This window comes from Toxotes jaculatrix, chromosome 17 (assembly GCF_017976425.1).
Source record: "Toxotes jaculatrix isolate fToxJac2 chromosome 17, fToxJac2.pri, whole genome shotgun sequence".
NCBI lineage: Eukaryota > Metazoa > Chordata > Actinopteri > Toxotidae > Toxotes > Toxotes jaculatrix.
Genome location: NC_054410.1, coordinates 4,306,605 through 4,330,169, shown reverse-complemented (window position 1 = coordinate 4,330,169; position 23,565 = coordinate 4,306,605). Strand labels below are relative to the sequence as shown.

The 23,565-nt window shown below is 43.5% G+C and overlaps 2 protein-coding genes across 2 annotated transcripts; both read left to right on the top strand.

The window, feature by feature from the left end:
• The first annotated feature begins 379 nt into the window (after window positions 1–379).
• golga5 (golgin A5) lies at window positions 380–5,904 on the top strand. The gene is made up of 13 exons (XM_041061495.1): window positions 380–553; window positions 1,677–2,339; window positions 2,587–2,784; window positions 2,874–3,093; window positions 3,180–3,303; window positions 3,418–3,621; window positions 3,854–4,024; window positions 4,190–4,318; window positions 4,465–4,563; window positions 4,679–4,901; window positions 5,202–5,301; window positions 5,400–5,463; window positions 5,562–5,904. The coding sequence occupies exons 2-13, from the start codon at window positions 1,685–1,687 to the stop codon at window positions 5,640–5,642; spliced, it is 2,268 nt and encodes a 755-aa protein (XP_040917429.1). The 5' UTR covers window positions 380–553; window positions 1,677–1,684; the 3' UTR covers window positions 5,643–5,904.
• Window positions 5,905–6,629: 725 nt separating this feature from the next.
• On the top strand, window positions 6,630–23,203 carry trip11 (thyroid hormone receptor interactor 11). Its single transcript, XM_041060459.1, has 21 exons — window positions 6,630–7,205; window positions 8,872–8,948; window positions 9,169–9,279; window positions 9,588–9,887; window positions 10,021–10,089; window positions 10,198–10,363; window positions 10,662–10,985; window positions 11,251–11,291; window positions 11,422–11,520; window positions 11,876–12,079; window positions 12,190–15,234; window positions 15,431–15,571; window positions 15,756–15,949; window positions 16,556–16,719; window positions 16,841–16,944; window positions 17,122–17,221; window positions 17,845–17,926; window positions 18,465–18,579; window positions 21,275–21,397; window positions 22,160–22,304; window positions 22,455–23,203. Exons 1-21 carry the CDS (start codon window positions 7,067–7,069, stop codon window positions 22,667–22,669), a joined length of 5,958 nt encoding a protein of 1,985 aa, XP_040916393.1. The 5' UTR covers window positions 6,630–7,066; the 3' UTR covers window positions 22,670–23,203.
• The last annotated feature ends 362 nt before the right edge of the window (window positions 23,204–23,565 follow it).

The following is a 23,565-nucleotide window of genomic DNA, read 5'->3' as shown; positions in this document are numbered from 1 at the left end:
TGATAGAAGTCTAGTACTTATTGCACCACTGATAATTAAGTTTAATGGCTCGAGACAACATATTAGTTGTTGGAAAGGTAAATAACCTCCATGGATCGGACATATTTTTCCAGCACATCCCCCAGATGCCCGATCGGATATTTGGGGAACTCGGAGGCCAAGTTAACAGCTTGAACTCTGTCATGCTCCTCAAACCACTCCTTAACAGTTTTTGCAGTGTGCCACACTAATCCACATGAAAGTCACCATCACGGGTTTCCCAGTAGAAACCTTTATTGCCCAGACTATCGCACGGCCTCGGCCAGCCTCTTTTGTTCCTATGGTACCTTGGCTCATTTTTGATCAGGCCTTTCTAGAGGCGCTCTGTTGTGGGGTCCTTGCTAGCAGCGCTTCCTGGTCCACGTATAGAGAAGACCAGCAGCGTTCCCTCTGACAGATAATGTCATTTGGCTGTGTTTATCCAAACTGGTTTTCTTCTTCACGTTCACCTGTTAAACCTCGACGATAGCCAGGTGACCGGAGACATTCAGAGTCTTGGACGTCGTTTCAAACGGTACGTTAGAGGCTCTCGGTTAGTAACTAGCTAGCTCGTTAGCTTTAGCGATGATGGAGTTTGTGTTGAACCAACTGTGTTTACACTAGTTTTATGATGACGGGAGCCCAGCCGCTCCTGTGATAACTCCTTCATTTCTATGTATCTGAGCCAGAAACAATATAGTGTCGATATACTAACTAACCAACCATATTTGACTCGAGTGATTGTGTTAGCATGGTAGCTGTGTAGTGGATGTGTACACACAGGATAGTTTTCAATCATCGGTCGAGTCTCTCAGGCTGCTCGCAATGACTGGAAGATTATTAACCTTAACTATAGCCCCAGTGTAATCTTAACCTTAACTGTCTTCCACCTGTCGACCTGTTTACTTAAAAGGAATAACAGTGCTGCACTATGTTGCTACAAGCTCATGCTCCTACGTGTTTCTGTAAGAGGCCTTGGATAAAGGTATAGGTACAGTCAGATGCATGGAGAATATATATGAAGGATCATATGGATGAGGCAGATTGGGAAATGGCATGTTATGAGGCTCAGACACGGTCAGTAATTACAGAAATCGTGGCTCACTGATTTTATATGGACATGTATTGTACAGGACATATGGACAGAAGAACCTGTCTTGTTTTGCATACAGTGATTATAACCTTTGTTTATTCAGGGTAGTTTCACTGAGAGCCAAGTTCTCTTTGCAAGAAACACCCTGATCACACTCACACAGTTCCACACACACACACCTGGAAGCTACCCAAGACAACCAGAGTCTGATCGGTTGGCCACTGAGCAGCTCCACTTGAGCAGTTAGGGATTAAGTACCTCTGCTCAAGGGAATCTCAGACATGGTGATGAGGGAGGGGCAAGTGCTGCTCCTTGCCCACATTTATACTCCAGGTGCAGGCATTGAACTGGCCACTCCTGCCCTATTTTTGGAAATTACACTTTCAAATGATTTAGGAATTGCATTTTCTTTTTATTCCTTAGGAGGAAAGTTGTGCCAATGTTCATATTTAATATGTTAAAACTCAAATAAATTATAAATATATATTATTTTACAAACTGTAAGGCCTGGGGATGGGAAAAGTGCCTTTTCATCCTCAAATTGTGCTGTTATTTCTGTCATTAGAATGCAAAATGTCTTGGTTTGCTGACTTGGCTGGGAAAGCTGAAGACTTCCTGAATAAAGTGGACCAGGGAGCTGCCACTGCACTTAGCAAAAACCAGGCAAGAACATCCTCCTTTTCGTCACCTTATGGGGGAGGATCTACTGTCACACCTGAGTACAGCACTGCAGGGTATAAGACAGATGCAGCTGTGACACAAAATGCCTATGTATCTTCTCACGATGCACAAAGCTACATCTCTGCAGCAGCTGGCAACATCAAGAGGTCCAATGCAACCACACTGGCTGGCACAGCCAACATGGCCAGTAGCCCCTCCAGTTCTGGCAGCAGTGCTCCCAACTCTGCCAAGACCTCATCTGGCTTTGTGAGGCCCAGAAAGAGCGAGCAGGATGTGGACGACGACATGCTCTTTGACTTTCTGAACAGCTCAGACCCTCCAGCCAGCAACAGGAGGGATTCAAGAAGGGAACTTGTGAAAGTGGCAGTTCCAGTTACTGAGACCCAAAACCCAACACCTCCCCTTTCCACCACTCCTCATACCATCCCCTCAGCGCCGTCCACACCCCCCTCAACCCGCGGCGTATCCAGGGCCTCAAGCATGAGCTCGCTGTCTGCTCACAGCATCAAAACATCAGAGGAGAGCTCTGCTAAAGAGCAAAGCCAAGGTATGATTAACAAGACCTTACATGTTCCACATGTTATCTAATCATTTTCTGTCAGCAACAGGATACAAGGATATAAAATTACCCTGGAAATAGCAATATTTGTCTGACCAATAAAGAAATCCAGATCCCAAAGATATTCAGTTATCAGTTATATTTTACAAAGAACCAAGTTTTTAGGAATTTATGACTGAATGTTTTTTTTTGTTTGTTTGTGTGTTCTCTCTTTGTGTCTGCTGGGCCACCACAGACACACCTGAGAGTTCAGACTCAGGCTTGGCTGTCCCTCAGGAGTCCAGCAGGCAGGAGCCTCCTCCCCCCACAGAGGAGCCACAGAGCCAGATCTTGTCCAGTCTGCGTCTGGAGAACCAGCTGCTGCGCAGTGAGGTGGCTTCCCTCAACCAGGAGATGGCTTCAGTCATCCAGAGAGCAAAAGACTTGCAAGATGGCAAGAGAAAAAACAAATCATGAGCAATGATGGCCCCCATTTCTCCACACCCCCCTCTCTATTGACTAAGTTGTGTTTTACTCTTGCAGAGTTGAACCAGGCCAGACTACGTGCAGACAGATGGAATTCAGAGCAGTCTCAGACTGACCGGACGTTGCGGGAACTTCGGTCACAGGTTGATGACCTGACAGAGGCTCTTTCAGCCAAAGACGGTCAGCTTGCAGTCCTGAAAATCAGACTTGATGAAGCTGATCAGCTGCTCAAGTCCCGCAGTGCTGCACTAGAGGAGGCACAGAAGGAAAGGTCGAGGTATGCTCCTGTCAGCATCTTTTGAAGTAGAGATCCAATTTAGCTTTAAAAGAAATTTGATAAAATATTACTTTTTTGCTTTTTAGAATTATGCAAGACCACACAGAAGGAAGCAGCATAAAGTCCCAAGCTCTTGAGACAGTTCAGGAGAGGCTGCGAGAGGCTGATATGGCTGTCAGGAGGGAGCAGGACAGCTACCGGCAGATGCAGGTACTTACAGTAGGATTCTCTTTGCTCTGCTATGTCTATGATTGTTAGTTAAGAAAATTCCAGCCTGCTTTGTCTTTAATGGTAAGACTTTATTAATCCTGTTTTCTCGTGTAGAGTGAATATGCTGGTCGACTGTCCAAACTGGAGGCTGAGAGGCAGACACTTGCAGAGACGGTGACTGCAGCGGAGCGACGAGCCACAGAGGAGAAGCTCAGGGTTGATGATCTGCAACAGCAACTGAAAAGTGCCAAAGCCGCAGCTGAGTCTGCCAAGCAAGAGTTACAAGACTACAAGCACAAAGCTTCACGCATCCTACAAGTAAGATTTGCTGAGGCCCAGCAGAAAACCATCTTTTTCATAGGTAGCATCAGCACTTTTGGCTGAAATTTAGTCTGTGGCCAAGAATGCTTTGTCATTGTTTTCAAGCTGTACTTTTTATATACAAATTTGTACTTGTGTCTCTTTGCGAATCTGGTTTTCTTGTTTGTAATTAAGTTTCTTTTGGTAAGTCTGAGCTGTCTTTAATAATGTGTTAAATGTTTTTTTCTAGTCCAAAGAGAAGCTGATCAGCAGTCTGAAGGAGGGATCTGGTCTGGACACTCTGGAAGGCAGCGGGGCCATGGCTCTGGAGCTGGAGGAACTGCGTCACGAGAAGGAGTTGCAGAGGGACGAGATCCAAAAACTACAGGGGCAAGTGCAGACACTTCGAACAGAAATACAGGTGAGATGCTGTAAAAGACAGGAAAGGAAAAATGATGTTGGTCTTGTGTGGAAAATCTTACATGATGACTTCACTGGTTTGTTCCCAGGTGTAAATGCATTTGTCTGTTGTGTTTTTGATGTTGGTGATTCAGTTGCTCAAGTGAGCCATGTTTTTGTCTCTCAGGATTTGGAGAATCAGGCCCTGACGGAGGCAGAGGCATGGCGGGAACAGCAGGTGCAGTTACAGGAGCAACAGGCCTTACAGAACAGAGTTAAACAGGAGATGGAGGCTGAGGTTGAGCGCCACAAACAGGTAAGGGAGAGTGAAGATTTCTTAAATGGGAGTTACAAAAAAATTGTCACAGATATATTTTTCTTAGCTACATTCATAAGTGTTCTATGTCTAATCAAACTCCTAATTTATGTGAGGTGTTTTATTTCTATTTTTTTTAATGATAGGAGCTGGAGTACCTGGAGGACGAGCACCATCGAGCCAAAACCACCCTGCAAAGTCGAATCAAAGACAGAGAAGATGAAATCCAAAAACTCAGGAACCAGGTTAGCCACTTGACAGTCACACGGGCATATGAATGTAGATCTCCCTTCCTGTGTCAGGGCTTGGACAACATCTTTTTTGATGACCTTTGATGATCCACATCCTGGTTTCTTTCAGTTGACCAACAAGACTCTCAGCAGCAGTAGCCAAACAGAGCTGGAAAATCGTCTCCACCAGCTCACGGAGACGCTGATCCAGAAGCAGACGATGCTGGAGGCTTTGGGCACAGAAAAAAGCTCCCTGGTCTTCCAGCTGGAGCGTCTGGAGCAGCAGCTGAAGAACACTCAGGGAGGACAAAGTGGAGGGCCAGCCATCAACATGAGCGGACTAGAGGCACCAGGTAGGCAAGGCTGAGGTCAGGATCAGAATGATCGGTCTTTTCAGGTGAAGGGGGCAGTGATATTGATCGGTTTTATCACACGGTACTGTTGATCCATGCTCCATTTTACTTCATATGGACTCTAGAAGAGTACACCAAGTTATTAATTTAAAATCCAGCAGGGTTTTTTGTTTGTTTGTTTGTTTTATTTCAAGCGTTAGGGATTTTTCGTTTTCATAAGGAGTTATAGTTGATCAGATTGAATTCTGACTCCACTGATTTCTTTGCTCATGATGCCTTTTCTGTGTATTTCATTTTCAGGAGCACGGCAAAGAAATACACCAGTCCTCTTCAGTGATCAGGACAGTCCAGGAGTGTATGGAAAAGTACGTAAGGCAGCCAGCACTATTGACCGTTTCAGGTAAGACTTTTTTTTTTTCTATCAGTATTGTGCTGTAATTACATTGTTTGCTATTGTGAAATTCCCCCAGTGATAAATAGAAAATCTTGTCATTTCAGCATCAGACTGGGAATCTTCTTGAGGCGCTACCCTATGGCCAGAGTTTTTGTTATCCTGTACATGGTAAGGGTTTATTTAAGAACTGGTATGCAGTTTTCCCAACCTGATGAACACGGGTTAATAAGGGAAATTCACCACCCTTCATGTCATTTTTTTTACAGGCAGTACTGCATCTGTGGGTCATGATTGTTCTTCTGACATACACACCAGAAATGCATCATGGTCATCCTGACGGAAGATAGAAGGCTTGAACTTAACAGTAATGTTTGCTTTATTGTCTTTGATGTAAGGATGATACAAGCTGCTGGAATATGGGCTCTGGGACCTGACTCTCCCTGTTTTGCACAGAAATGCTATGAATTAAAGACATTTGCTCTTAATTCATCTTTGTCATTTCCATCTGAAGAGTGATAACTGACGGCTGCAATGAGTTTTAAAATAATTACAGAGTGATTTATTGTACTGTTGGTCTGCTGAAAGGACATTAAATCAAATATGATTTCACATCTGTTCTTCTGATTACCTGCTTTCAGACATTTGTTCTCGTAAGAGATTGTATTTAACACTATGTAAAAAGTAATCTTTTAATAAACAAGTTAGGAGAAACAACATAGCCTGGTACTTTCCTGACAATTTGAAAGAGAGGGTTTTTTTTCAGACACGAAGGGGAGGAGATTCAGTTTTTGGTTTTTTTGACCCATCGTAGGGACTAAAATTCAGCCCCCCCCCCCCCCCCCCCCCACCCCCACGCTTTTATTTAGACCGTTCTAAAAAGGAAAATTTAACACATATAAGAAGAAATGTACTGACTCCAAGCCTAACATTGGATATTTTTGCCAAATCTGCGATAAAAATGTTGCAGCACTTATTCAAGTTTAATTTACATAGATACACGTGATCAAATTAACCTTGCAAGTTTAAAAAGGGAATATATATGAATAAACACAGTGTAAGTTAAGGGAAATACTCAAGTAAAGTAAAAGTACCTGTACTTGAGTACAGAACCAGAGTAAATGTAAATGCGGGACCATTCATGATCTTAAACAGTCTCTACACAAACTGTAGAAAATAACTGAACAAATATTGATAAAGAGTGCTTCGGAGTCTCAGCTGAGGCTCTTGAACGCACCTTGGTTTTTGTTGGTCCTCCAGTATCCCACAATGCACCACTGCGGCGCTATGTGTCCACGTCAAACCTGACAGCCATCGCCGCAGCCGAGCTGATAATGGCTGCAGTTGAGGTGGCACTCTGTGGGCGCTGTGTCGTTTGAACTCGTTAGAAACTGCTGAAAACATCGCTCACACTCACCGCAGATGGTTCGGACTTCAACTTAAGGGCCGTTGTCGAAGGTGTTAGCGGTTTGACGGTGATATAATGTCGCTTAAGCCGCTTGTCTTGACAAATTCCTCCAGGAAAACGGTCAGCTGTTATTAGCCGGGTCTCTGCTAAATGAGCGTGTCTCAGCCCGGAAAGCGACGTTGTTACGGAAGATTAAAGGTGGATTTTGAAGTTAACGGCGTCTCTGTGGTGTAGAGTTTGCAGCTGAGCTTCATGACCAAGCTGGCTTTGTCACCTGTCGAGTCTAGGCTAGGCTAACCCCCGCCTCGTCCTCCTCGGCCCAGCTTTGCTTTGTTGTTGTTTGGTTTGAACCCCCCCCCCCTGAAGATGTCATCGTGGCTGGGTGGACTGGGCTCCGGCCTCGGTCAGTCTCTGGGCCAGGTCAGCGGGAGCCTGTCGTCTTTCACCGGACAGATATCAACTTTTACCAAAGACATGTTACTGGAAGGGGTGGAAGAAGTCGGAGGTAAGTTCGTGTTCATGTTTTTGTCTCCGTCCACATCGTCTCTCTGCCCAGCGGACTTAAGCCTTTTTTGTAACTACACACTTGTGTTGTATTTTGTAAAGATATACATTGGTTTGTTGATAATTTGTACTTGTCTTCCATAATGCACTTTTTAAGGTTCCCTTTGGCATCTCGGTTCTTTATATTAAAATCAAGAGCTTTGATCTTTAAGAAGATTAAGATACAGCTTCTTGTATGCTTATACATACATATCTATCTATCTATCTATCTGTCTGTCTGTCTGTCTATTTATATATATGTATATACACACACACACACACTGCTGTTGCTGTTATGAGCAAGTAGAGACAGTCCCACAGTCCCAGAGTCATAAGACATATGTATATATTAGCTGTTTGATGTTTTCAGTGAGGCTGCCTTTGAGATATCTCCAGTTAGTGGGTCCTGAAATACAGAGATTTAGTTCGATGTTCAGCATCATCACTCGAGGCAAATGTCACCAAAAACAGCCAAACCAAAATGCCCGACTTCAAATGCCCAGATTATATTTCAAGGGTTTTTTTTAACAGTCTTTTGTAGGTTTTTGTTAAGTATACATGTCTAACACTTTCATGTATAACAGTGTTTTCCTTTTAAGTGAAAGATGAAAATGAAAGTGTTATAACTGAATCAAACGTGAATCACACGGTCACTCATTGCCAGCGGAGCCGTAGGTAAAAGCCCAATGGTAACACAGATCAGAGAGATTGTTTGATTCTAGTTTTGAGACAGAAAGTTGCTCATGATCAGACATGGCTGAATTCTTTAAGTGTATTCTCTTTAAATTGTGTTGCATCATGTAAATTTATACAATCAGTATGTCAGTAATTTGAGTCAGGAGGGTTTTGGGTTTCCACCTGGTTTTAATTCTTGTGTTTGACTCTGAGTATTTCATGAAGTAAAGTGCAATGATTATAGATCTTACATCAAAAGTATCCATCACATTTGCCCAATTAAACCCAAAAGCATCAACACTCTAATGCAAACAGTCGATGGGTGATAAAGCACTGACGTAAAAAGAGAACTTTGGTCACAGATCTCCAACTCACAGCTCCAGTCAAGAATCTACATAACGGGCCTTTAATCCGGATTTTAAGTAAACTAAATTTAAAAGATGGGTAACTTTTAAATAAATGGGCTCTACATTTGTTTGTATGCTTCAGTTTAGTTTGCGTAGTAGTGGCTGTTGTGTTTTTGCTGAGCTTTGTCCAGCTGTAAAGATCACATAGCTCAGACAAGCTCTCCAGAAATGTTGGCCTGCTCAGCTGTGCATGTTTGTTTGTCATGTGAGAAGGAGTAAGCAGGTCTGTGTGTGTGTCTGTGTGTGTAAGTAACTAAGTTAGAGATGGGAAAAAAGTCATCAGTTATCATCTCTTGAATGTGTTCTGTTCCATGGTAGATAAACCTGAAGTGTATTTCTCATTTTGAAAATTGTGTTGTCAGAAATCCGGTTAAAAATCATCCAGGTTGTTATGGTTCTTTTACTGTGATTATCCTTTCATTTAATTCCTGCTGTGTGTTTTTTCTTCTGAATTTTATTCAAGCGGATATATATATATATAACATTCTCACTGTCTTCATGCCTGTTAGTGATATTTTCTACGCTATTTTTTCTGTGTAACTACAGATGCTGCCACAGAACTGCAGGTGTCTAATTCCAAGTTGGCTGAAGTCGAGGCTTCATTTGCCACTCAGAAATCTGAGGTTAGATTCTTTGTTCACTTACTCAGAGTCAACAAGCTGTAGACCTTTACACTTACAACATTAATGCGGGCTGTGTCCCATAAAGCCACAACAATATATGTAATATATGGTCCAGATGTATAGTAGTTCTTGATGGTTGTAGTCATGCCAGGGTTGGAAAGCACTTACAGGTGCATATTTCTGTGTCATTTACTTTCTCTTTCTTCTCTCTATGCCGCAGTATGACAGATTAAGAAAGCTCCATGCAGAGCTCGAGGAGAAGCTGGAGGCTTCAGAGATCCAGATTAAACAACAGTCTGCAGAATACAGAACTCTTCTGCAACAGAAAGATGTATGTGCCTTTGTCTTTGTCAGTAAAGCTTTTAGATGACATTTCTGTCGAGGTCATCTCCACTGTCTGAAATATATTATCCATATCAGTTGTGTTATTGAAGACACATGATCTGCTGTAACTTGAAATTGTGTAATTGAACATCACCATGTGCCCACATAAAAGCTGTGCCTCGATATATTAGAAAGTTAGCCCATTTAGTCGTGATGCACTTTCCTCCATCAGTTCAATGGAGATCAGCTTTGTGTGACAGAAGAGTCCAGTTTTAGGATATAGAATGGTCCTAAGGTTCATTTGCATCTTCCCAGGTGGAGATCAGTCACCTGAAAGCTCGGCAGAGTGGACTCCAGGAAGAAGTCCAGAAGCTGCAGCAGTCGGCCCAGTCTGCCTCCGTCGGCCCTGCGGTGCTGCCCATCGTCACTACTTCCTCCACCACTACCTCCTCTGCTTCGTCTTACCTGTCACGGCCCTCAGGCTCCCACCCGGGCTTCCACTGCGATGAAATGGACCTCAGCGATGTCATCTGGTCGCAGCAGGAGATCAACCGGCTGTCGACAGAAGTCATGCGTCTGGAGGCGGAGGTGGCGCACTGGAGGCGAATGTCTCAGGTAAAAATAATTAGAATTTGTTGATTTGTTGATGCTAAGAAATACTCACTGTGCCAGACCTACAAAGTCTTCACATCAGCAAATATGGTCGGTTTATATCACTGGGGGTCACATACCTACATTTTTATTACAGGCAACAACAGCAGCAGGAGCTGGAAATGGCGACCAGGGTGAGATTCTCAAACTTCAGAGGACTATTAAGGTAATTATAAATCATATTTTAAAGTAAAATGTAAAGCTGAAATATGAGTACAGCGTGCAGTTATGTCACTGAGGCTCTAACCTTGATGTTATTGCTGCCTTGGAACAGGAGCTGCGAGAGGAGATGAGTCGTGAGGTGGATGAACACCAGCATGAACTGGCAGCTCTGCAGGACGCCCAGCGGCAGAAGATGGCTGACGTCACCCGCCGCCACAGAGAGGAGTTAGCAGAGTACGAGGAGAGGATAGAGGAGCTGGAGGAACAGATTCAGAGTGGTTAGCCTCACTTTGACATTCATTCTTGAAACTTTAGAAATATAAACTTGTGGCACTTTAGAACTTCTGAGATTTTACTGAGTAAATTGTGGCTTTAATACCAAAAATTTGCAGGGGTTTATATTCTTACAAAGGTTAGCTGTAACCAAGATTGCAAGAAAAGGTGTTATAACCAGGCACTTTTGTCAAACGCATTTGAATGTATCTTTTTACTATTGTTTTTTTTAGGTCCTCCCTTAGGGTACAGCTCAGTGTTGCTACTCAAAGTGAACATCCTTCTCCACATCCTTCTCTCTAGGTGGCCAGTCCAGTTCCTCATCAGACGCCTCCAAGCTGCCTGAACTCCAGAAAACCATACGGTCCCTGCAGGAAGCAGCAGAGCAGCGGGAGAAGCAGCTGGCCGAGCTGTCTGCCAGCCTGGAGGAGGCACAGAGGAAACAGGCCTCGCTGCAGTTGGAGAAGGATGAAGCCCAGGAAGAAAACACTGGGTTGCTGCAGAATTACACGCGGCTGCAGGCGTCTGTCGCTGAGCTCCAGACACGTGTACAAGAGCAGGAGGGGAAGACTCTGCAAAAAGCCCAGCTAGACCACGAGATCCAAGTGTTGAGACAAAACCTTACAGGTATACCATCATCATTTTGATATTGTTGAATACAGCTACTGGATACTGCTGTTTCTCATCGGCTTAGTTAAAGCTGCCAGAAGTTTGCTAAAAAACTTTACCAAAGCTGATCCTGTTTTTTTTTTTAAATGTGATACTTTTTTATTATAGTAGTATTTTATAATTTCAAATAGACACAAAATATTGTCACTGACTCTTACTATAAACCATCCTGTATAATTAACCTGCATATTAACTAAAATTTCCTACTTGCTCTACTCTGCAGCTGCAGAAAAAGAAATAGAGAGACTGAAAAACTTGGCTGAAGTAAGTGTGAAAATATATCATTAACCTTACATCTTGCTAAATATATATAATATAGTGTTGGGTTTTAAAGTTTATTTTTTCCCTAATTTAATTAGTTTTTTTTTTTTGTTGTTGTTTTTTTTTACTTCAGGCAGAACCAAAGGAAGAGGTTGAGCATGCAGACATCTTAGAACTGAACACTGTTATTGGGGCTTTGAGGCAAGAAAACGAGAACCTAGAACAAGAAAAGGTTTGTTGCTCTGATGCAGAAAATTAAGATTTTTAGTATGTAATTATTTTATTAATGCTCAAATTTTAAAGGAAATGTGTCACATGTAACAGATACAGCAGAAATATGGAACATGTTGATACTTTATACTTTGTCTATTGTCTTTTTTTCAAGTACGTTTACGTGTAGGATGCTGCAGTGTGACAGGACAAAAGCCAGAACATAGACCCATTTTAAATTCATTGGTTAGTTTAGTTACTCTTGCTGGCTTCTGATATAATGATACTAATAATGTGATCAGAGTACAAAGTCTGGTTAACTGAGGTCTGTTGGATTTTATCAGATCCTGAAGTGTAATTCTTTATTTGTCCTGCAGCTCAATCTGCAAGAACAACTGAAAGTGGCAGAAGAACAAATAGTTAGCAATAATGGAGCTGATTCTGGAGAATCAGAGTCACTGGAGGATCTGAGGGTAGAGCTGGAGAGGAGAGAAAAGGCCCTGAGAGCCACTGAGGAGGAACGGGACACTCTGATGTCTGAGCTGGAAGAACTAGACCAGCAAAACCAGGAGGCAACGCAGGTTGTACAAAATTAGTAAGACACTTTAAAGGACAATATACACAGTGCAGTGGAGAAGATTTAACAATTTATTGACTGAGGATTTTGTTTCTACCTTTTCTTTGTCTGTAGCATATGATCTCAGTAAAGGAGCAGCTCTCTGTACAGCTGAAGGAGGCTGAGGCAGAGCTGACAAAACTGACTGCAGAGCTCAACGCAACCAAAGACCAGAAAAGGACACTGGAGCAAGAGGTGGAGACCCAAAAGGAGAAAATGAGCCAGAGCGCTTTCACCCTTAATGAGCTGCACATGGGCAAACAGCAGTTGGAACGGACAATGAAGGAGCTGAAAGACAAACTGGGACATGCACAGGAGCAGAGCAGGGAGGCACGTAGAGAGATCACAGAGCTGAAGAAGACTTTGCAGGAGAAAGAGAAGCTGTTGTCTGCTGCTAAAGCAGAGCTGGATCAGGCAGGGGAGAGGGGAACCGAAGCACAGGGAACTAAAGAGGAGCTAGCAGGGAAGGAGAGGGAGCTGTCAGACCTGAGGAGAGAACTGGATGAGATGAGAGGCTCTCAGGAGAAGGTTCTGTCTGCGGACTATGAGTTGAAGATGGAGAACACGAGGTTGAAGGCGGAGAGTGAGCAGGCTCTCGGTAGAGTAGAAGAGCTAACCAAGCAGATGAAGGAAAGCCAGGCTGCTATGAACAGGACAACAAGAGAAAAGGAAACTCGTATTGAAGCTTTGAAGCTGGAGAAAAATCAGCTGGATGATGAATTGAGGCAGGTAGAGAGGACACTGGCCGAACAGGCAAAACAGTACCAGCAGACGATTGATGAGTTGACTCGAGCTCGCTCCATGGATGCCTCGGCTTTACAGACGGAGCATGAACGTGCCATCAAACTCATCCAGGAGAAAGACATGGAGATCGCTCAGCTGAAGAGAGACCTGGAGCAGCTGGCGTCTGATCACAGAGACACCAATGAGATGCTTTCAATCACAGTTGCAGGACAGAAGCAGCTGACAGATCTGCTGCAAGAGAAGGACGTCTTCATGGACACATTAAAACAAAATGCTGCGGATATTCAGACAGAGATGGAGAACAGCATCTCAGTCGTGACCAAAGACGCCGAAGCCCTCAGACAAGCACTAGAGGAGAAAGATAAGCAGCTGGGGGGCATGAAGGAGGAGAACAGCCATTTGAAGGAAGAAATTGATCGCCTTAGAGATCAGCAGAGCAGACCTCAGCCTCTGGCTGAGCCCAGGACCCTGGACATCATCACAGAGCTGGAGACAGAGATCACCCAGCTCAAGTCCTCCAAGAATGGCCTGGAAGAAGAGGTGCAGACTCTGAGGAGAACCATGGAGGAGCAGCAGGCTTCTCTCCTGCTGTCGCAGCAGTCACTTCAGGCCCAACAGAGTGAGCTTGAGCAGGCTCATGCTCGCCATCAGCAGACCACTCTTAACTATGACACACTTATACATGCGAGAGACGAGGACATAGCTCGCCTCCAGCAGACCGTAGATCAGCTCAGTGTGAGTCAGGGCCGTGCTGGCTCTCCGCCTGTGCAGGGAGACGTCATCCTGCAGGAGGACAAGACCCAGACTCTAAATCAGGAGAACGGCAACGAGAAACATGACTTATCTAAGGTAGAAATAGAAAGACTGGTAAGAGGCATGAAGGAGAAAGAGACTGAGATCAGCCAGCTGAACGAGAAGAACCTGTCGTTGACCAGACAGCTGGATCAGCTGGTGGTGTCTCGTGATGAAGTGGGTAAACTGTCCCAGATGATCCTGCAGAAGGACCTGGAGATCCAGGCGCTTCATGCCAGAGTCTCCATGGGTGGAGGTGGCGGACACAGTCAGGATGTCATGTTCCTACAGCAGCAGCTGCAGGCTTATGCTGTGGAGAGGGAGCAAGTACTAGCTGTGCTTAATGAGAAGACGAGAGAGAACAGCCAGCTTCGCTCCGACTATCACCGCCTCATGGACATCATGGCAGGGAAGGAAGCAGCTCTGTTGAAGCTTCAGCAGGAGAATCAGCGCCTCTCCAACATGAGTGACCCCTCAGGAAGCCATGAGATGTTCAAGGAAACCATCCAGAACCTGTCCCGCATCATCAGGGAGAAGGACATCGAGATAGACGCGTTGACTCAGAAGTGCCAGACCCTGGTGACTGTCCTGCAGTCGTCAGGAGGAGAGTCTGGTGCTGGGTCCGGAGGCGTCAGCAGCAACCAGTTTGAGGAGCTGCTGCAGGAGAGGGACACGCTGAAGCAGCAGGTGAAGAAGATGGAGGAGTGGAAGCAGCAGGTGATTACAACAGTCAAGAACATGCAGCACGAGTCGGCCCAGCTGCAGGAGGAGCTGATCAAACTGCAGGGCCAGGTCTCTGCTGACAGCGACTGTAGCTCCAAGCTGTCAGTGGACTATGCTCGACTGATCCAGAGCTACGAGCAGAAGGAGAGGAGGCTGGGAAGTCTGAGTCAGGAACTCGCCCAGGTCCAGCAGACCATCACCCAGCTCACCTCCACCAAGGATGTCCTGTTGGGAAAACTGGACAGCGTAGCTCAGACTCCTGAAGTCGTAGTTGCTCAGTCTAGTGAACGTCCTCTCACAGCAGATGCTCCCAGCCAACAGACAGCTTCACCCGTAGCCAGTGAGAAACTGCAGGAAGATCTTGTGCGATTGCGAGAACAGCTGGCTCAGAGGGACAGCATGATCAGGACTCTTCAGGAGAACAACCACCGGCTCTCCAACTCAGCATCTGCCTCAGAGAACGAGCAAAGAAGTCAAGCTGAAGAGGTTCGGCAGGTAAGAGAGAGGCTGGATGCTCAGCAGAGATCACTGAGGGAGAAAGACCTCCTCATCAAAACCAAAGGAGACCAGCTAATACAGGTCAGTGAGGCGCTACGCAACCGCGAGAATGACAACGAGGTGCTGAAGCAGGCTGTGACCAACCTGAAAGAGCGCGCTCTCATTCTGGAAATGGATGTGAAGAAGCTGAAGGAGGAGAACGAGGTTGTTGCTGCACGCTCTCGAGAAAAAGAGTCGGAGTTCAGAGCGCTGCAGGAAACCAACATGCAGGTTTCCCTCCTCCTCAGGGAGAAGGAGTTTGAACTGAGTGCAATGAGCGAGAAGGCTGCTACAGTGGAGAGGATGCTCAAGGACAAAGAGCAGGTCGGTTGGCACCAAGACTTCAAAGTTATTTCTTTTGTTTGTCCTGAACGGTATCATATTTTTTCAGTAGGAAAACTTTATCACTTTATTTATCATATCCACCCATCATGTCATTTTAAACTGGAAACAGATTATGTCGTCCTTTATCTTCATATGGTTCTATAGATTTATGGTTTACTCTGATGCTGTGACACAGGGTAAGTCTGGTGAGCTGAATCAGCTCCTGAACGAACTGAAGTCCATGCAGGAGAAAGCCGTGGCATTCCAGCAGGAGAGGGATCAGGTGATGATGGCCCTCAAACAAAAACAAATGGAGACCACTGCGGTGCAGACTGAGGTAGGAGGACAGACAGTATTCACTCACTAGACTTTATTTTAATGGTGTAGGCATTGAATGTGAACAAATCAATTCAATGTTCAATGTAATTCAATGCAAGTTTAAGTAATTACTTCTTGTTAAGTATCTCTGAGAGGAAAAAACTGTGTATATGAAGAACTTTCTTTTTTGTTTTTCTGCATAGCTTCAGCATGTGAGGGATAAAGAACAGCGTCTCAACCTGGAGCTGGAAAGGTTACGTAATCACCTCTTGGAGATCGAAGACTCCTACACGAGAGAGGCTCTCGCAGCGGAGGACAGGGAGACTGAACTACGAAGGAGGGTGGCGGTGCTGGACGAGAAACTGGCTACTTCCTCAAGTGCAGTGGAGAATGCCAGGTTAGCCCAGACTAAAACTAGTGGTCGTATTTGATACGATGCTGAAATACAACAGTTTCATGACTTAGAAAAAATACAAGCTTTTACAGCTGTCGATGATCTTGCTCCTGTTTACATCTGTCGTTAGTTAACCCCCAATAAGACTGGTCTCTGCTTGAGATCCCGTCATTCAAACGAGAGACCGACAAGGTGACCTGTCACTCACTGAGCTGTGAAACTCCCTCTCTAAAGATGTCAGACATGCAGAATCAGTTCCCTCTTCCATTTCCAGCCTGGCTCTACAGACTTCTCAATTACTCAGCAAATCTCTGATATTTTTTTTTTTTTTTAGCAAAATAGCAATCTAGTCTGATCATGGCACTTCACCTGATGGTTTCTAATTATCTCCTTCCTTTTTTTATTTTACAGTTTTGAAGTGTTTCAGTTTCTACCAAAACACATTTTAAAGTTGTCACTGCCATCTTTGTTTTGTTGTTGTACTGTGTAGAGTAATTTTGTGCACGCAAGTTCAAATGCCATTTCGAGCCAACATTGATGAGAGCTGCCTTTCAGAGAAACTTTGGTTTCATTGTGAATCCTCCTGTGTTTCTCCTCGTCTGCCTCCAGCCAACAGGCCAGCATGCAGGTGGAGTCTCTGCAGGAGCAGCTGAGCGGAGTCGTGAAGCAGAGGGATGACGCGCTCATTAAACTCAAAACTTCCCAGGAGCAGGTCAACCAGTATGCAGTGTCGCTCTCCAACCTGCAGATGGTGCTAGAGCAGTTTCAACAAGGCAAGTTGGCTCATTTCTAAAGTCAGACAGTCTGACGGTTATTATAATGCAGTTTGTGTCTGACAGTGAAATTCCATATTGTAATTGTAATAACGGTTTTGTTCTCTCTTTCCTCTATCAGAAGAGAAAGCTATGTACTCAGCGGAGCTTGAGAGGCACAGGAGGGAGAAGGATGAATGGAAAACAAAAGCTCAGAGGCTGGAAGATCAAGCATCTGCTCTTCAGGTAAACCAGCAATCATTAACTGATCAGGGGAATCCATTCACTGTGTTTATATCCAACATTGGCTGTGAGCAGTGAGGCCTTAGAGTGAGTACATATTTCTTGATGACAGTTTGTATTGCAGTCAAATGAATGACATTATATCCACATGTTCTTTAATGGTTCTGTGTTCTCTGACAGATGAACCTCGACGAGGCCAACGCTGCTCTTGACTCAGCCTCTCGTCTCACCGATCAGCTCGACCTGAAGGAGGAGCAAATTGAAGAGCTGAAAAAACAAGGTGAACATTTACACAAGGTTTTTTTTTCAGTACAGAAGGTGTGTTCATGAGATTGTAATAAAATAAATGTCTTTTAAGCTGTTTTATGTCTGTCTGGTTTAAAGACCACAGCAGTGTCTGCCATCCTTTGGCACCTTTCTCTGGCTTGGCAGCTTTTGAACATGAACTTCCTTTTTTTTTTCTTTCTCCCAGGGTCATATTTCTATTTCAGTGTTCTTATCACAGGCTGAATAACAGACTAAATAAGTGAAACTGTGGGCCCCCTGAAACTGGTTAGAGTCTCCTGTCTTTTTTTTTTTTTTGTCACACTCAGCAGAGTCCACTCTTATCATTCAGAGACGACCATTACATCACAGCAAATTCTCAGACTGTTTTTTTTTCCCCACTCCTCTCTGGCTGATTTTCAGGCAATTGTTGAAACGTGACTTGAGGCTATATATATCTGCTTTACCACACAGTCACCTATTGAAAATGTACACTGGGTCTATTAATAGCTGATTAACGGTAAGAGTGTGCTGAACTACAGTGGCATGAACTGGAGTCAGGTACAGCAGGGACATGAGCCTTATTTCAAAAGATTAAAAATAAACCTCTCTTCTGTGTGTGTGTGTGTTGCCTTGCAGTGGATGTGAGACAGGAGATGCTGGAGGAGGCGCAGAGGAAACTGATGAACCTCCTGAACAGCACAGAGGGAAAGATAGACAAGTAAGTTTACACCTACGTTTCTAAGCAAAATCTCCTACAGTTTCAAAGGATTGAGAAATGCAGAAATGCGATCCGGCCTCAGCGTCAAAGTGTTGACGCCTGTATCTTCTAATTTAATCACTTAGTTATTTTTGTTTTCTTTTTGTTTTTCAGATAAATTGAAGGATTAAGTGTTCCTTCATGGGTTGAGTAGTTGTTCCTACATCTTTAGCTACATAAACCATTGAAAAACCCATTGGATTACCAGATAAATGATGTTGTCACAGCTGGAAACAAGGCTGTGTTTCTTGGCTCATGAAAAGTTGACGTTTTTGAGGCATATAGTTTTCACAGGACAATGGCAAGACAGAGGTGTATCCTCCCATACTTAAGTTACTGCTGTGAAGAGTTGGAATTGCTAGAGATAAATCTTATGTGCCTCTGTTTCCCAGGAGAAACGTGGGTAAACAAATATTCAAGTATAAAAACTGGAATCGAGGCCACATCTCTAAACCTTGGATTACGTCATGCCTTGCTATTCATGTTGTTCTGTTTCCAGAGTCCTGATGCGTAACCTGTACTTGGGATACTTCCACACACCTAAAAACAAGCGTGCCGATGTGCTGAGGCTCATGGGAAGCGTGCTGGGACTGAGCCGAGAAGATGTTGATAAGGTGAGAGATTTCTTGACTCGTATTCAAAGTATTTACTTAAGCAATCGTATGATTGTGTGTTTAGGCAGCAGTTGGTATAAATAAAACCATTTTTGATTGCAGTATGATGGCTGAAACAGTCAGTGAGCAATGTCTGTGGTATTGTTCCATATTGGGAGTAAATGCATCACGTATCACCAGACTAATAAATATGGAAATACAGCCTCTGCCATAAACCAGCTCTGTTTTAACACTCAGATACTTTTCTTTTGTTCTCAGGGGAAATATGACTAATTTATTGATACACATTTTTACACATTTACCAAATACATTATTTGCACAAAGATTTATTTTACAGTCGTTGGTCAGGCACTTGGTGTACATGTAAGTGCCCAGCAAAATGTCCTAATTTACCAAGAGGTACAGGTGGTGGACAAAATAATGTAAACACAACATTAAAAGCTTAGAAATGAATATATCACAATTATAGACAACTGAAAAATGTAAATCTATCATCTATAAATGAGGTCTGACCAGTTGTACTCTGATAATGTGGGTTTTCAGCGTCTAATATTAAGCAACAAGGCACTGAGTGCCTGAATTGCAGGTAAATTGGTTGCATAACTGTGAAATCATTTAAAATATGAAAAACTATAGCTCGGCTGTCACAGGATTTTTGAGGCTGATATTTGAAAGGATTAAAAAAATCCAATAACAAAATATCAGCCAATTACATCTTGGACAGCAACAGTCTCTGGGTTTCTGTTCTGCAGTTTCTTGTTACCCCTCAGCCACCATACATGCATTCCAATACCGATATGTCTGCCATAAGTTCACATCAGTCAGTATATTGGTTTCATTCTATCAATAGGAGAAGTCTGAAAAATCATGGCAGCATAGACAAACTGTATAAGGAGTAGCAGGAGTGGCAGGCTGAAGCTGACGGAGATATATTAAACTTGATGGTTGGTAAACAGAGCTGTCTTTAAGTCTTAAGGAAAAGTCAAAGTTCAGCCGTAAGTAGTTTACAAGTCTTTTCAAGTTCTCTCTGAATGTTGACAATGAACATTTTCCTTCCAGAGTTGTGTTAGATTAGTGAGAAGTTAAGTCCTTTAGATCCAACACAGATCAACTCTTTGGCAAGTCTCGCAACACTTAAAGGAATAGTTTGACCTTTCGGAAAATACACTTATTCTCTTTCTTACTGAGAGTTGGCTGAGAAGAGCGGTGTCACTCGTGTCTGTCTGGTACATGTGAAGCTGGCTACTGTTACCTTGGCTTAGCATGAAGACTGAAGACTCCTCTAAAACTCACTAATTAACAGGTTATATCCTTATTACAAAAAAAACAGTGTGTAGTTTTACAGGAGGCTGTTCTGGGATATTCGTAAGGCCAGATCAGGTTTTCATGGAAAATACTGTCACTTTTGTAACTTGCACAAAGTCTGACTTGAGTCCAAGTCTCAGTTTAACAGCTCCCTTGATAGAATATAAAAATATAAAAGCAGAGTTTCAGAAATTTGACTGAGTTAAATTAACACTGCTGTGGCACAGTCTTAACAAAAAGTGTAACCTGCACCATGAGCTTCACAGAGTTGGAATTTGTGTCACATTAACACAACGACCATTCATTTTTTTATTTGCTGTACAGAGGAATTCTTCCACCTACCAGCACAGTTTTTGTCTAGTTTCACATTTACTTCTATGAGTCACATACCCTGGCTGTCACAGTTCACTCTTACTGGAAGGTAACAGAACTGTTTTTTTTCGGTTTCTGAAATGTTTAATTAGTTAAACATGTCCTTGAGAGACAGTCAACTACAAAACTCACTGTCCAACAGTTGCTTTTAACTCCAGCAGGCCCTGAAAATGCTCTCAGAGCTCAGGCCTGAAAACAAAAGCATTTCCTTACGCAGATCTTCTGGCAGGAGCCCTGTGGGACTCCATCCAACGATTCCAAAGTAAATTACCCAACACTCTTAAAGGAAAACAGATACAGGGTGAGGGGCAAATGCGATTACAACTCCTCAGAAGACCCATTTTTATTGTGTTGGAGGTCGTTCCACTTTTTCTTTTTTAATTTCTTTTTTTTTTTTTTTCATCTTGCCCTCGTCTCCTGTTAATGCTATTTAAATTTTCCACTCAACTCGTGTTTACGGCAGCCAAGTGTCCCACAAAGCCAGCCGCCTTTTCAGAATCGGCCTCTGTGGAGCAACTAGTATCTCCCTTCTAGTTCCTTTTAAGCCCAAAGCTGTGATACACACACTCTATATCTCTATATATGGTGTCCATCCAGCTGATTCCCGCCAAGAAAATGACACTGATGATTAGGGAGTATGATTGACAGCGAATGATAAAGCCACGAGTTTCTTCGAGGAGTGTGGGCTGTCAGCAGAGAATCAGAGCGCCTGTACATGAGTTTAAGCAGTGAGTGGGTCCACAAAATAATTTTCCAGAAAGCGGCAGCAGGCAGAAAGGAAACCACAAGCAATTAAAACTGAAATAATCCGACCACTTCTTTGAAAAGAGAAGAAAACCTGCTCTTCAGAAAGAGTCTGAATGAACAGTATGAGACAGAACCATTAACTTTTCTTGGTAATAACCTCTGATGTGTAGTTTATCATGGAATATTAGGAGTCTGAGATGTTTTACAGACTTTGAGACCTCTGAGGAATCCGTTGTCTACACTTCCTTACCTCTCGTCTTTGTCTGTGCAGATGTTGGAGGAGGACGGACGGCACGGTGTCACCGGATGGGTGTCGAACTGGCTGGGAGGCAGAGGAGCGCAAAGTGTCCCAAACACTCCACAGAGGCCCACCAGTGGCCAGGGGCTCAACTCAGTAAGATATACCACGTGAAGTTCTTTTACCACAGAGACACAGTTTATATTGTACATATTCAAACCTGAACAGTGGAACACAGAGGAGTGCACGTGTAGCGGCTCTGACTCTGCCTTGTGTTTTGTAATGTACAACGATCACACTTCCCAGGTCTGTCTTTCAGCAGTCGAGGCGCCGGACGTGGCATCGAGATAACTTCCCTGCAATTAAAGAGCAACAGAGCATTTACAGGGTCTCTGTGCTTTCTCAGGGGAAAGTCCAGAATGAAAAGAAAGGAGGGCATAATATGGTCGCTAACAACTGCAAAAACAATTAATAAGCTTCTTATAAAATAAAAGTGTATTTATGACCAAAATATATTATTTCTTAAAAACAACAACAAAAAATAAACAAACACACATAAAACCTTACTTGTGCCGTTGTAGGGAAACAAATCTTGGAGAGAACGAAAACTAACTTTAACTTCCTGTTAAAAAGTATATGAATTATTCATTCCAACATATTTACACCCATAAAATGTATTAATAACACTTTGGGAAACACACAGGAAATATGGTACCGTTTATGTGTGTCCTTCAAAATAAAAGTCTCCACTTAATCCCCTTGCAATTTAACAGGAATTTATACATTTTAAAGGGAAGTTTAAAAAGATAAAGACTCTGGAGTCCCAGTTCAGGGCAGAGAGGAGATTTTTGCTGATTGGCTCAGGAAAACATCTCAGTGATTCAGCACTACACACTGTCCTGTCCTTTGTCATTTCAGTCCTTCTCTGAGATGTTTGTAAAGTTCCTGGAGATGGAGTCGACCCCCTCGCTGCCTGCACCAAAGCTTCTGGTCCACGACATCAAACCTCTGAACGCACCGCCTCCGAGAAGAACCAGCGGTGCTGCTTCCATCACCACACCAGGTAAACGACACCTTTGGGAATAACCGCCGCCAGGATGTTTCTTTCTCTCATGAAGCTTTAATCAGTCATGTCAGACGGGAGGGGCTGTTTATTCTCTCACATCACCAAACACATCAAACCTCATTTAAACTTAAGTCTCTCTCCTCTCAGGAGCCGCAGCAGCCAGCAAGCGAGCCGGCGAGTCCAATCCTTTCTTGGCCCCTCGCTCGGCAGCAGTTCCTCTGCTTGCTGGTTCCAGCTCTGGCGGCTCAGGAGGTCACCTGCTGATGAAGCCCATCTCTGACGCCCTGCCCTCCTTCACACCTGTGCCGGTCTCAGCTGAGGCCAGTGCTGGAGCTGTGCTCAAAGACTTGTTAAAGCAGTGATGAGTCCCATAACGAGTGCCAGTTAGACGTATTAATTCATCCAACATGTGTTTTACACTACACAGACTGAGATATTTGAGCAGGTCTGCTACGTAATTGCTGCTTTTTTTTTTATTTCCTGCAAAAATAAATGATCAGATAATTGATAAAGGCTTAATATTCCCTTTTTTTGGAGGGGTTTGAAGCTAAATTTAGTTTTTTTAGAATCAGTTGTACTTGCAGTTACTGTTCTATGCAACAGAATCTCCCTTTATACATCAGTAAAAGTGTTTGTTCAACATTATTGTTAAGTGTCGACCCGCAATTTGGAAAAATGATCAACAAAATGACTCCACATGCAAAAAGAGGATGTAGAACGAGAACATTTTCAAGTCGTGGGTCATTCAGAGCGAGAGTGACACAGTAAGTTTCCATAGAAACTGTCCTTTTCATTATGAGCTACTTCTTACATGTTTATTCATCGAACCAGTTCTGAACACAAGTGACCTTTGTAAACTTGCTGTGTGCAGTTCAATACATGTGAGTTGAGTCTGATCGTCACCTCTGTTTGCAAGAGGCGTGTCCTTCAGCTTTCATCCTTTAATTTTATTATCTTGTCTTTTTATTTTAGTTTTTGTTTTTTTTTTTTTTCCCAACAAAGCAGTGAACCGTTTCTGATCCAGGACTTGCCTAAAAACTCCCTGGCAGCAGCCTGTGCACAGATTTATGTGGTTCAGTACATCTGTTAAAACCATAAAGACATTTTTGCTAAACCTTGTCTTCTCCAGACGGCCAGACTGTGATATGCAACAAGCGTAATTATGGCTGTAACTGCTGACTGTGGTTGATCAGAGGCTTGAGACTGCTCTTGTGTTGAACTACAGTACTATTATATAGTTATATATGTATGTAAATGG

Coding starts and splice junctions, on each gene's coding strand:
- golga5 (XM_041061495.1), top strand. CDS start 1,685: ATGTCTTGGTTTGCTGACTTGGCTGGGAAAGCTGAAGACTTCCTGAAT. Junction 4,025..4,189: donor CACTTCGAACAGAAATACAG/GTGAGATGCTGT, acceptor TTTGTCTCTCAG/GATTTGGAGAATCAGGCCCT. Junction 4,902..5,201: donor GAGCGGACTAGAGGCACCAG/GTAGGCAAGGCT, acceptor TTTCATTTTCAG/GAGCACGGCAAAGAAATACA.
- trip11 (XM_041060459.1), top strand. CDS start 7,067: ATGTCATCGTGGCTGGGTGGACTGGGCTCCGGCCTCGGTCAGTCTCTG. Junction 10,364..10,661: donor GGAGGAACAGATTCAGAGTG/GTTAGCCTCACT, acceptor CCTTCTCTCTAG/GTGGCCAGTCCAGTTCCTCA. Junction 15,572..15,755: donor CCACTGCGGTGCAGACTGAG/GTAGGAGGACAG, acceptor TTTTCTGCATAG/CTTCAGCATGTGAGGGATAA.